Source organism: Saccostrea cucullata, unplaced genomic scaffold (genome assembly GCF_032062105.1).
Source record: "Saccostrea cucullata isolate Sc308-1 unplaced genomic scaffold, CSIRO_AGI_Scuc_v1 ctg389, whole genome shotgun sequence".
NCBI lineage: Eukaryota > Metazoa > Mollusca > Bivalvia > Ostreida > Ostreidae > Saccostrea > Saccostrea cuccullata.
Window position 1 is genome coordinate 25,479 of NW_026923763.1, and position 14,539 is coordinate 40,017.

Below are 14,539 nucleotides of genomic sequence, written 5' to 3' on the forward strand. Positions count from 1 at the left end.
ACGCGGTCTTTGATTTAGACTACGCCCAACACATGTTTCTCCGCACTTCAAACATATCTAAATTTCTAAGTCAGTATTGGATGAATTATTTACCTCATTCTTCATAAGAATTTTTAATTTTATGTTTATTGTGCGTTTTTTTTTAACCTTAAAACCGTCTTTTTAATATACTATTATATTAATGTTAAATATTTTTTATTTAAATTGTGTTAACTCCGCAGAAACGCACAGCGACTTCGAACTTTCATATCATATAACCGACCATCTCCTGGCGGCCGGTAATTTATCATCAATACAAAAATATAATTATATACTCCTGATATATGTAATCTATTTAATCTTTAAGAATCCATAATATAAATTGAAATATTCATTGCGGATTAAAAATCCATTAATTATTTAAATTTCCCTCTAATATATATAACACTTTTTCTTGCATTGTAATTTAATGAAATGACCCATTTGATATAATTTGATATAATTATATTGAATTATTTCTTGATAGTAAAAACATAATAAAGGGAAATAATCAAATGTTGAACCCGCTTTTGATTGGTTCGTTTGGATCTTGAATCTCGAAACTCGAATTTTGAATCTCGAATTTCGAATTTTGAATCTCGAATTTCGAATCTCGTATTTTGAAACTCGAATCTCGAATGAGCCTTCTGGGCTTTCGTAACTACAGCAGTTTACATTCGGGTAAATTTCTATCCTATGTATATTTCAACAATGAAGGGAACCTGTGTAAAGTTCAGAAGCTAATTAGGTAACGTCGAGAATGCCACGCCTAATGAAAGTCCAAACTAAGCTGGCAATGGTTCTAATTGTTCGTACGTAAAGTATGATATTGACTATAGAATTAACTAGAAAGCATAAAATACGTACATAATATAGGTGATGCGGGGATATTGCTACATAATGTAGTTATTTAAACTGACACACGAATTGTTAACGATACTATAATTATCTTTCAGTGTTCTTGTTGCAAAAATGTATCTGTTATACATGTAGACTTTCTAGGGAAATATCCATATTGGAAAAAAATGTTAGGCAATGGTACATGTATACTTTTTTCAAGCTCAGTTCATGAATCAATAACTCAAAATTACATTTTTTTTATTGATAAAATGACTTAGATTAATCTAAATGTCGAGTTGTACGCTTCGGTAGGTGTTTTGTTTTTGCCACATACAATGACACAATGATACAATGAAAGTTTCATTTGTTTTTGTTTCTAAAAAGGTAAATTGGTACATGTACCCACCACTGGAATTCATATCAAAAGACTCTGTCTTTGTATGTACCAAATGTAAGGACATGGTCAAATAAGCATGGACATTGGCGCATACATGTGCGTTTTCTAAAATTGGCTACAGCACTTATTTCAATATCTTGTTTTTGTTTTTTGACAATTTTAAACGTAGTCAAACGTTATTAGAATGTCCTACAATATGAAATATGAAATTTTTCATAAACACGCACACGCAAGCACGTGTGTTGCAATCTGATTGACTTTAATTTTAAATTGCTATAACCACCTTTTTTCAACAAAATTGAATGAACAGAGATAGACACAATAGATTCATATAAAAAGGAGTGTTCATCATGCACGTGCTGGACGTGCAATACAAAAATTACAAAAAAGGTTTGATTTAGCTTATTATTTTTTTGTAATTTTTTGATTAACGGCCCTTATATTTATAATATGAGATTATTATACAGTTAAAGTGGAATATAGGTAAGATGATATGATTATATTGTCATTACGTATATCCATGCACGTGCGCACTTGAGCAATGCTTAAATGACCAATATTCCTTCAGGAATAATGTTGTTTGACGTATCTTTACATACAATTTTATCATCATCAATGATCATACTATAGATGTGAAATATGACGAAATATATATATAGGTACCAATTAATATATATATACCTTTAATGTAGCAAAAATCTGTTAATGACATCCAATATGCTAATATGGACACATGTTTCATTACGTTTGTCCTTTACTGATTTTTATTTGAAAATTAAAATAAGTAAACGGCTGTATATAGTCGTGTACTTATTTTAATTTTTAAATAAAAATCAGGAAACGATACGTATACTAATCAAATCAAATCAAATTACTATAAAAAGTAATGTTATTCCCAAAACAATTTTAAACGGGTTTTATTTCAGGTTACTGATTATAATGCAGAATTTTTCAATATTGATATCAGATTTATAATTGTCGCCCGCGTGTCGCAGTGGTTAGAGCGTCTTCTCTAAAGTCGCGAAGTAAGGGGTCAATCCTTACGTCACGGATTCGAATCCCACTGTGGGACGTGGAGACCGGTCCTTCAGATGACACCGTATAAACCGAGGCCCCGTGTCGCAGTAGGTGCTGGCACGAAAAAGATCCCACACTGCTAAAAGGCCCTAAGGTCCGAGCATAGGACAAAATTTGTAACCCTTCATCGGCAAGTGGTGGCGTCTCCATATGAGTGAAAAATTCTCGAGAAGGACGTTAAACAACATACAATCAATCAATCAAATTTATAATAGACTTAAAATGAAAAAAAAGAAAAAGAAAAGAAAAGTTATATTATAGTTGCAAGAATTTGTTGTTGATTCTCTTAAGCTTTACCATGTATTGAAATTGAGATCTATGTTGTTGAAATTTTAAACTGTAATGTACATGTATGAAAGGTATCCTTGTTTCTTTTTTAATATAAGATTCGTTATTAAAATTATATATATTATATCTAAGCTCATATTCAGTATTTCTTTTAATTCAAAATTATAAAACTGGTTAGATTCAAAGTTATATTATGCTATTGACAGAAGAGTTTTAACGTAAAATAGTTTTCCTTTGTAATTACAGAAATATAATACATGACGCCATAATTCATGTTATATTACACTATTATGATTTTACCTTAAAGATTTCAGACATTGCTTGTAGGAAATGACACATATTACAGACGTATATAACTTAATTTTCATTAAAAGTTTATACTAGAATAAATAATGGGGACAATTTTTGCACTTATGCCCCCATTATCATGTGTACTAGCGATTTATTGATTTTTCCGGAAACAGATGTTCATTCTAAAGTTTTTGGAAAATCCCCTTGACTTCTTACTTTTTCCTGTTTAGAAGCGTGCCCGGACATGTTTCAACAAGTATGTGTGTATATTCTGATTTTGTTAAAGGTCAAGGTTTAATGTATTTAAGGAAAAACAATAGTCCTGGAATTGCATCTTTTTTGTGGTATATTTAAGTATAATAAGCCCAGTTTGCATGAAACCGAAAGTAAAATATTTCTCTTTTGATGATAACTCCGCCGCCGTAGTTAAAGATAGAAGTTAAACAATTCATGTCAACTTAAATTCTTAGCAGTGACAAGATTAATGTGATAATGCATGACTATTGAAAGTTACATTTGATTTTTTAAACCATATAGTGAAGATTAGACAATCTTTTCAATGTATCGGTAGGTATGAAATAAATAAAAAGAAAGATCGGGGTATTTTTCAATAAGTGTTTCAATTTATTTTCCAATAAATTGTAATGTATGTAGATAACAAAATTACTGAAGATCTGAAAATAAAACTGCAGATAGATTGGATCTTAAATAGACAAGGCACTCTCTTACAAACGCTTTTATGATACAAAATCAATGCCTTCCCTCTCTTCATTAATTTTTATCTATGTTCCAAAACATTGTATGAAAATTAGGGAAAGCATATTGATGATTCTCTTTCGCTGAGCGTTAACAATACTGTGGTGATATAAAATGAAAAAAAAATGTATTTCTATTCCATATGTATACATGTTTACTGTTTACATATTTTATCGATCAATTTACCGATTAAATATGAAGCCTATGAAATTTTCTTTCATTTTAGAAAGCTGTGTTGATAACATGTTTTAGTTCTGTTATCCTAATTTCGTGGGTAAGTTTTATTTGTAAGCCCTAGTAAACATGGTTTTGGGAGTATGTTTTGTCTAGTCCGTTGATCATCTGTCTGTCTACATAGATATCTATGAAGCTGTGTGCCTTTTTTCTGTCTAACTCTTTGTCTGTGTGTCTGTTTGTCTGCCAAAACTTTCACCTTTCACATAATCTTTTAGTTGGTGGGGCTAAGGCTTTCGTATTTCACAAGTGTATTCCCTTTAAAAATACTTTTTATTGGTTTCGACAAAATTTGACCTCTTAACCTTGACTTTGGAGTTTTCACAAAAAATACCACACTTTAACCTTGATCATGATTTTCGAACAGTTGGAGATTGGGCTACCATTTTTTTTTGACAAAACCTTTCAGTGAGTATAACATTTTTGATTGATTGATTGTATACTATTTAACGTCCCTCTCCAGAATATTTCACTGATATGGAGACCTCACCATTGCCGGTGAAGGACTGCAAATTTAGGCCTATGCTAGGCACTTACGGCCTTTGAGCAGGGAGGGATCTTTATCGTGCCACACCTGCTGTTACACGGGGCCTCGGTTTATACGGTCTCATCCGAAGGACCGCCCCATTTAATCGCCTTTTACGACAAGCAAGGGGGTACTGAAGACCTATTCTAACCCGGATCCCCACGGGGCTATAACATTTTTGACCTTTACACCCAGAACTTGATTCCTCTTATAGAAAAATTACCTTGGCCTTAACTTTTGAAGAGTAAGATCTAGGACTTTCACATTTCACGGGTCTATTCCTTGAAACAAGTCCTTTCTTTGGGTACTACTAGTAATCTATTTTTACCATTTTACCTTGGCCATTAGATTCTGACATGCATTTCAGTAACTTCAAACCACGCCATAAGTTGTTATACACAGAATCCAATTTTATACAAACACATCTCGTTTCTTTTGAACAAATCGATTTACATTCATGCAAGGACCATGTCTAGATAGAAATAATTCAAAAAAAACTAAAAATTAAAGATAAACAAAAAAAAAAAGATATTTGACGTTACTCTAGAAATTTGTAGTCTGAATATCATATCCAAAAATCATTTCAAATCATACATCTATAACAGATATTTATAGATAGTACATGTATAATACTCAAATTATACAGGTTTTCTCTATTAACCGGAAGTTGCCGTTTTTGTTTTTCTAATGAGACTGACATTTATTAAAAGTACAAATAAGAGGGATAATGTGATGCAAAAATGTTCCAAAAAAATATATAATTTTTTGATTTTTTTCATCGCTTACTTGGACGTCAAGAAATGACGGCGGACAATGTCAACCGGAATGGATTCGCTTACTCAGTAAATAAAAAAAAGGTCTCGGGGTTTTTTCATTCTCTCTCATACCTGTAAATTTCAGGAAAATCTGTCCAGCCATCTCTGAAATATTTTGCCGACAAGATTTGGGGAAAAAATCAGAAGAAAAAAAAAAACAGTTCCGTTTGATACGGAAGAACTTTACAAGAAGAGAAATTGTTTTTGAGAAGAGGGTCATTCCAAAAGTATCCCTTGTTGATCAGTAATTAATTTGATTTTGATAAATTTAAATAGGCATGCGATGCAAATTTTAATGATGTCTTCAAAGAGACAAAGGAAAAAGAACGATCTTTTTTTTTTTACTCTTTTTAAATCACAAAAAAGAAAATCAAATTTGAGAATTTACTGAACAGTTTAGTTGTAATTTCCGAATTTCATGAATGAAAACAGATATAAACCTTCCATGGAATTTTGAAAAAATTAAATAATCCTTAACGAAATGCTGAAACAGTTGTATTCATGGTAATTTGTTAAAGCAATACAACTGTGAAACAATATTACATGTAAAAACGAAGGATTATTTTTCCATAAACACCACATTATAATCATAGAAAATATGAATAGTAGATTTTAAAAGTAATTTTTTTTTTCGTAAACTGCATGGACCAGAACCACTTCATTCAATCTCTTAGTCCTGGTTGTGGTATAGAGTAGAATTCCTTAAGTATCAAAGACAGACTAAACATGATTAAATATACAGATGTGGACAGTATTAGAAAAAAATGTTCCATAATGATCAATCACTGCACTTAGCCTGCAATATGTATCCATAAATATTATCATCATTTTTATGATCTCTTTGTTTGCATTAGAAAAGATTTTTTAAATGCATGTATCATGTGTATGTACAACATGCTTAAAAGCAAGTAAAAATTATGATCTGGATCAATTGAATCAAGTAAAGTAGAGCAGTGCTTCTCTCGATCTACATATTTACAATATGTATTTATCCTTGGATGGTGATGGTATTTCTGCACATTCTGTGTAATTTGATGTTGATGGATGCCGGATACTGAAACCAGCTCAGAAATTTTTAGAGAGAATATGTGAACAGTTTTTCACTACCTTGCAACCTTTCCACACAAACCCTTGAACACGTGAAGAGTTGTCCTGTCACGAACCTGGAATGGGAACAGAGAGCAGCTAAAAAGCAATGTCACCTTATAAAGAACGATTGCAAAGGCTTCACCTACCACTGTGTTTTGAACAGCATGAGAACCTCATTGTTGGAAGTTTGCGCCTCTCCAATTAAAATAATCGGTACCGGCATTTTAAGTGTATTTTTTTGCATGTTTATGAATATTTAAGTAGCAAAGCCGTCTTTTCATTAATTATTCGTGCAACGTCCATGAATGTAAAATTGTATTGTTAAAAAATATATCAAGAATTCAGGAAGATGTCTACTGGACCTGAATTTTAAAGCTTGTTGCAACAATTGAAAAATATATCTTTGCTTTTCAGGAGGAAAGTGTGCTAATTATGACGAAGGATACAAAAGCATAAGAAGTAGTTTTCTGTCTGACTGCAGCCAATTTAAACCACCTTGTCCTAATTCTTATTCATCCGAAGATTCATACAAATGTAAGTGCCGGTATCCATAGTTTAGAGCGGGTAACCGTTGCTTTGTATTGAGGAATACCATGGCGGCTTGGCACTCGATCGATTTATGTGACTTATTGCATTAATATGTACATGCACATGTGCTTAACAGAACTCTTTCTCTAATCAATTCGCTTTTAACATATATTAAGATACAGATACACGCCTTCCAAAAACTGTAAATTTGAATGCTGATAAGATCTAGAAATGCTAATATTTGTAATAGTACTAAATATCAAGTAAAACTTGCTTTATTATTAAGCGCATGTTTCTCTTCAGATGCAGAATGTTATGGTTATGTTATGGAATCATTTACTACCACAACGTCATCATCATCCCCATCACCAGCTTTATTATTGACGTCATTACTCATTCCAGCATCTAGCACAATAATGTCTTCAAAAAATCTAACGTACTCATTGCACATCAATGGAACTTTGTTCAAACCCAAAAGGTATTTTGGATAACTATTCCTTACATACAACATGTAGGCTTGATTATGTCTAAGAGGCACAGTAAGATTACACATGACATTGTATTTCTGTTGATCTCAGTTATAAAAATTTGATTATAAAATTTGTATGAAAAACCGCAGAAGAAGCAATATGTTTGTTTGATAACGGGAAGGTTTGGTAAATGGAACAAGAGGCCCATGGGACACATCGTTCACCTTATTTACTTTGGCCATACTATTCTTTTAAGATTTCCCTTTTGTTACACCTTTTGTGACCCCGTTTTACCCTCTGGGATCATAATTTGAAGAATGTATAATCGACACTACCCTAGAATGCTTCCACATAAGTTTAAGATTTTCAGGCTCGGTGGTTCATGAGTAGATTTTTCCTATATATTTCAATGTAAAATTTGGATTCCCTATTGTGTCCCCGTCTTACGCCCGGGGGTCACAATTTTAATAGTTTAGAATTTACACTACCCCAGGATGCATCCACATAAGTTTAAGGTTTTCTGCCACAGTGGTTCTTGAGAAGAAGATTTTTCCTATATACATGTACTTCAATGTTAAACTTGGATTCCCTAATATGGCCCCGCCCTAACCCCGGGGGTCATGATTTTAACAACTTAGAATCCCCACTTCTTCACAGTGCTTCCACATAAGTTTCAGCTTTTCTGGCCAAATAGTTCTTAAGACGAATATTTGTAGTCACTGAACCCTATTTTTGTGTTATCTTGATTATCTCTCCTTGTGGCAAACTAGGCACTTCATTTTGAAAATTTAAACCCCCTTTCCTCAAGAAAGCTCAGTATCAAGTTTGGGTGAAATTGGCCCAGTGGTTCTTGAGAAGAAGTTGAAAAAGTGAAAGGCTTACAGATAGACAGACGGACGACGGACAATGGGTAATCAGAAAAGCTCGCTTGAGCTTTCAGCTCAGGTGATATTAAAAAATGTGTTTTCTGCAAGTACATTAGCAAAAAGAAAACGACGTAGGAGTTTTTCATAAACGTTTTTAAATATCAATAAATATAAATTTATTTTTGACAAAACATTTAATTTGTTGGTTGCCGTGACTTTTTACAACGAAGCATGTCTAATTAAACATGTTCTTAATCTTCTCCACTTTATCTTACTTACCTCAGACAGATTTTTTTTTTCAGGACAAAACATGGAAAAGGAAAGAGTATGACAGCCATTTTCATTACCGTTGCCATCGTATATGTAATTGTACTTACAGTTGTCTCGTTTCTCATGAAAAATAGAGGACCTTCTGAAAGAAATATCGTTACAACATGTTAAAATACATGAAGGCTAACAATAAAATTCTAAAAAGCAAAATACATGTACTTATGGTAATTTTATGTAGATACACCTGAACAACATTTCTTTTTTCCCTTATTTTTCTCTTGTTTTATAAATATAATTTGATATACAATACATATTTTTAAGAGAGACTTAAAAATCCACTCTTAGGCTGAGTATGGTGAACTATTTCTTTTATCAGACGATCTAGCTCAGCAACGATAACTCAGACTTGTAAGCAGTAACACATGTTTACACTATTTTATGGTGTGAATGGAAAATACAAATTCATAAATAATATTGATAATGTTGATTATTGATTTATATGGCATTATCCGTATATTTTTGCACATACCTGTATAAAACATATGGGGATAACGAATAGTATTCATGATCAAGCTCAAAAATCCATAAAACAATACAAAATAGGAACAGAGCAAACACGGGCCTTAAAACATCAGAAGCGGGATCAGGTACGATGGAGGAGTGAGCATCCTATGCAGACGGTCACACCCGCCGTTTGCTTTTGTCATGATCGGAGAGTAACGGAAAAATCAGTCGTCAATTCAGTGTGTAAATAATTGAATAACGATTAATATTGAAACTACGGCAGTAAGAATTTGACTCAATGGTAAATTGTATTTCCTGACAAGGTCATTGTTACGACTAGAACTTACAAAATGGCGATTTAAATGAAATTGCTTTTATTCTTTTTTTCATCAACATGTTTGTCAACAACCTACCCCTGAAGAAAATTGCACTTACATAGAGCATGCTCTAGCTTATCGAATCAACTGAGAAATATAGACTTTGTATGCAGGTGATCAAGGTGCATGAGTAAGAGAAGTTTACGATAGAAGTTTACGATAGAAAAGTTAAAGTCTTGCACATTTATCATAGAGTTTCCTTATTAGATTACCATAAATTTATTTTTTCAAGTAAAATATCCAAATATAAAACAGACTCAACAGATGTATCAATTTTTTATTTGTACTATTGATTGCCAAATATTCCCAATAACCTGTTTTTACTTTTTATCATCTCTTAATTCTCTACAAGTTGCCAGGTTGCATAATAGTTAAAGCTTTTATACAAGTACGAGTTAAATTTGCATCATCGATTCAAATCCCATTGCAAAGCTCGGAAATGGAATTTTTGGACAATGCTGCGCATAAACATAGACCCTTTGTCGCAGTAGATGATACAAGATTTTAAACAGGCTAGTTTAAAGTTATCAATTCAATGGTCAATACAATGAACTTGTCAGTACCCGGTAAAGACAATTTATCATTGAGTCAAATGCTGACTGACGATTTTCATACTAATTATTAGTCCATTATTCATACAGTGAATTGACAACGGATTTTTGCGTTATTTTCTGATCATGTCAAGGAGCACACGGCGGTGTGACGGGTCGGAAGGGGATGCACACTTCTCTATGGCACCTGATCTCACCTCTGATTTTTTGGTTTTTTGTTTGCTCTGCTTCTATTTTGTATCGTTTTATGGACTTTTGATCGTGAATACTGACGTTACCTTCATATGTTTCATGATGTTAGGAAAAGGAACCCTCACTGTACAATGCACCAAGTACATGTATATACAGTATGATGCAATATGTTTCATAAAAAAATGGTGGCGTGATTAAATTCGCGACGAAAGTAAGTCATCATTGTAACTAGTTTTCTTTATATCACAGTAACCGGCTCAGAATGGTCCTGTAGATGCTTTTAACAAACTCCGGTGTTATGTCGGAAGGGATCGTCTTTGTTCTCATTTTTCCCTATCCTTCTTTGAAGTTTTCTTTTAATAAGGAGCCACGGATTTTCAATCATTTTTTAAGTCTGGACTCTGTGCTGGCCAGCTCATCTTTGTAATACCGTTCCAGTGCAAAAAATCATGCATTGAATGTGCAAGGTGTATAGGAGCATTATCGTCTTGAAAAATATAATTTCTAGTCGAAAATGACCGAAAAAACTGGCCATCGATTGTCGTCTAAGATTTTCTTATATTTATCAGCATTTAAAACATTTTTGTGACGTCATTCTTTTGTTTCGACAGTCTCGTATTTCAAAGAGGGTACTAGCTATAGTCCAATATTATTGTCGGGAGTACAATATTATTTGTATTATGGCTGCGGTGTTTTTCCTTTGAAGTCAAGTGTACAATAACTGGAGATACACCGATGGGCGGAGTCAGCCAAAACTGTGCCGTGTAAATAAATTATTGAACACCAAGGCGATTTCATCATTTTAATTTACATGTATATTGAATCTTACGAATGAATGGGCTTTGTAATATACTAATGCAAAATTTCTGCAAGTGAAATAAAAGCCTTTCACATAAATTACAGTACGTATATATTCTTAAGTGAACTACGAAATGATTTTACGGATCTCTTCAAACATTCAATCCACAGTAACTAGAAATTAAATTCTTGACATGAATTCCATACAGAAATATATTAAAATATTCCATCTATTGTAATATAGGGCTTAAGCTGTACTGCATCAACAGATGAAGAGTAATTGACCCCGACACAGCGTTTTCGTGAATACGACAGCTCTCGAATATGTCAAATGATCAACGGGTATTTTTTTTCTTGATTTTCGAATAACACTTGAATTTACCTTGTTCAACTTCGAATTTTTCTTCTTTGATATCCAAAGGTTTTCTTGAGAATTTCATTAACAATCCAGGGGCGGATCGATATCCAGCAATTTTTGAAAGGGGGAGGCTCCAGGTTGGTGCCCCCAGCACTCATGCAGACAATCACACCTCCAGAATCACAACTCTGCCACTTTAAGTCCGTAGCTACATTTAAAAGAAAGGGGGCCTCCAGATCAGTTGACAAGGAAATCCGGGAGGGGGGGGGGGGCTGGGATGCTGCAATCCGACGCCCCTTCTCATGAACACAGGCACGTAAAATGTTTATTAGAAATACTGACAGGAAGGAGAGATTATCAATGCGGTCACCTGACAAAAACTATATTTTCTATTGGTGTAATTAAAAATCATGCTGAAAATCTGTGACATGACGTTTGATTGGCCATGATACAAGAAAATTATTGAATATTTATTATTGTGTATCCTGATTGATTTGGACGAAGGCAGAGACTCGTGCTTCGCAATCGTCACCGCCCTTCGTCCGAATAACTTAGGATACACCATAATAAATATACAATAACTATTGCATCTAATATTGTACTCCAAAATGATACTGGACTGTGTGAAACAAAGGATTTTGCACAGCGAATGAATAAGGCAGAAAATAAACAAACATTATGCATTTTATATAGAAATCAACAATCTTGTAATCCAATTCAAGTAATGGAGCAATCAATTTAAACTTTATGGAAACCAATTTATGCAACGAAACTTCAAAATAGGAGTATCTCAGAAATCCAGTAGAATTTACACTCCGCCCAGACAGTTCACTGATTGTGAAACGACCGATATCGAAGCACTTATCTTATATTTGTGATTTTTTCGAAAACACATCCAAATAAATCCCCGTAAAGTGGTCCATTGTAGAACATTACATTCGGACAAGTTTACACTTGATCTGTTAATATATCCCGTTGAACTCCGATTTTTTTTCCGGAAAATTTAATTTCACAACATATTTCCAAATTCGTTTGAGTAAACATGTGGTGCTTTCGATATCCAAGGGACAAGAACGACACTTTCCTGGAATTTATTTGCCTAATGGTCACTTACAATCTTCAAACGTTAAAAAAGATCCTTCACAATACTCCCAGAATCGCTTTTTTTCATGAAGTTGCTCAGCTCTCCTTAATGCGTCCGTAGAGTGTCGCAACGCTAAATAATATATGATTGGGGTTCAATAAAGGTTTTTAAATCAAAATCTATTCATCCCTTTGAAAGAAATATCTGAAACCCTTAAGCGCCCCATCCATCTGGTTTGGTCACCGTCACAAGTATCATATTATGACAATAGCAATACAAAAGTGCATTGAAAAAATGTTTTAAGTAAGATACAAAACTCAGATGGTCTATTATGTCAGATACGGGACTGAGACTCGGTGCTTAGCACCTCGTCCCAGTCCCGTATCTGACATATTAGACCATCTTCGTCTTGTATCCCTTACTTATATTTCCATATTTATATCCCCCTCGATTCCTTTAAATTTACACACCGCAGCATTGTTACGGCTTGAATAAGGGGGCGGGCCTAATTTATACGGGAAAAGTTTACTGTGACGTCACACAAAAATATGACTTTTATGTATTTCTCATTGTACCTGAAAATGAAATAGTTTGCAACTTTTAACTGTATTCGCATAATAGACAACAATAAAACTTATCAATGCATTAAAAAACTTGCTAGTTAAATCCCGTTTAGCTGGTTATAGACAAAGCACTGATCGCGATGAACTTGTAAACATATGACGTCATTTTGGTAAAAATGACGTATTTCATGTGCTGTGAGAGGCAGATTGAGGGATTTTTTAATAATGAAAAATGCGTTTTATTATTAAACGAAATATTATTTACAGGTTTTAAATAGTCGATTAATACCAATACATATCCTTTGTTTAGTGCGATTATCAATTAATTATCAAGAGAATGTGATTTATTAATTATGTCGTGTTTTTATGTACAGGTTACGTATATTTTACATCGAGATGCCTCATGAAATCGCACTTTCACAAGGGCATACACTTCATAGATCTTAACCATTTTTCGAATATAGATAAAGGATACTTTTCTTAACTTGAAAAATGCTGCTGCTTTCTTTAAATCGAGGGCGTAATTTTATAAGTACACACAATATTTGGTAAAAGTCAAACATATTTCGACATTGGCTTATTTACCTGAAATTTTAACTATTAAAACGCAAAATCTATTCAAAGCAGCAGCACTTTTCAGAAACTACAAAGTATGCAGATACAAATAATAACTTGAATTTTTAATTTCAACTAGTGTTTGCCCTTGCGATATTGAAATTTGTTCATGACCTACATTCAGTACACGAACTATGCATTCATCACGTGACTGTCCATTGATGGGACCAAACTTCATACTGTACAGAGTGGGTTATACTATGCTATTTCAATAAGTATTTGTGTTCTGTGATAATAAAACAGCTTAATTAAAATAAATTCAGTTTTAAAAAGGTCCCCCTTTTTTGCACGTCTATTTTCCGTTGATTTCTCATAGTAGGCCTTAACAGTGCTGCGACGAGAGTCTTGTCCCAAAACAAACTTAGATTCATCGGAGAATAAAACTTTTCTCCAGAGCTGTCAACAGTGAGTTTTCTCTTTTCTCGACACCACGATAAACGCTTTCTCCTATTAACCTCTCGAATTGCCCGTTTCTTTCTTTGCTATCCGTCTCAACAGAAGTTATTGTACAGTTCGTTTAGATATAAGCCTTTCTTTATTGTCATTTTAGTTTGTCCGTTATATCCTGTAAACTCTCTCTTCTTTGGGTTTTTATGAGCCTTCTTAACTTTTGGTAGTCTCGGGCTGTCACGATGGGTTTCTTGCCTCGTCTCGGGATGTTTTCTATGAAATCTCGATGTTCTACACGCTTCTTAAAACTTGCGACTGTAATCCTTGACACATCCAATGTTTCTGAAACGTAGCTGTTAGTTTTTCCTTCTTGTAATAATTTCCAAGCGATTTCTTTTACCTTGTTACCTAACTCCATCCCTTTTCGCCTCATATTGTTTCCACCGAACGGATTCAGATTTGTTTACGTTGAAGACGACAATAAATCACGTGACAAATGAAATGTGACATGATAAAAAATGTTATCTGGAAAGGTTTAAAACCAGTTATTGAGCAGTGAATTATCTTTTAACCGTTCAACTCCTTCCCTTTTCGACCCATCTTGTTTCAACTGATTCAGATTTGATTACACAGTAGACGACA

At 33.5% G+C, this 14,539-nt stretch overlaps 1 protein-coding gene across 2 annotated transcripts; it reads left to right on the top strand.

Annotated features, from left to right (window-relative positions):
• The first annotated feature begins 3,098 nt into the window (after positions 1-3,098).
• Positions 3,099-8,643, top strand: LOC134264860 (uncharacterized). 2 transcript variants are annotated; one of them, XM_062747125.1, is made up of 6 exons: positions 3,106-3,167; positions 3,894-3,941; positions 6,322-6,544; positions 6,746-6,865; positions 7,163-7,337; positions 8,498-8,643. In XM_062747125.1, exons 1-6 carry the CDS (start codon positions 3,156-3,158, stop codon positions 8,634-8,636), a joined length of 717 nt encoding a protein of 238 aa, XP_062603109.1. In that variant the 5' UTR covers positions 3,106-3,155; the 3' UTR covers positions 8,637-8,643. The 2 variants fall into 2 exon arrangements, with proteins under 2 accessions (XP_062603110.1, XP_062603109.1); XM_062747126.1 differs by lacking the exon at positions 3,894-3,941 and having other exon boundaries at positions 3,099-3,167.
• Positions 8,644-14,539: the final 5,896 nt, after the last annotated feature.

Excerpts from the sequence above, each read along its gene's own strand:
- LOC134264860 (XM_062747125.1), top strand. Across the intron at positions 3,942-6,321 it reads CTGTTATCCTAATTTCGTGG|AGAGAATATGTGAACAGTTT; the intron begins GTAAGTTTTATT and ends AGAAATTTTTAG. Across the intron at positions 6,545-6,745 it reads CTCTCCAATTAAAATAATCG|GAGGAAAGTGTGCTAATTAT; the intron begins GTACCGGCATTT and ends TTTGCTTTTCAG.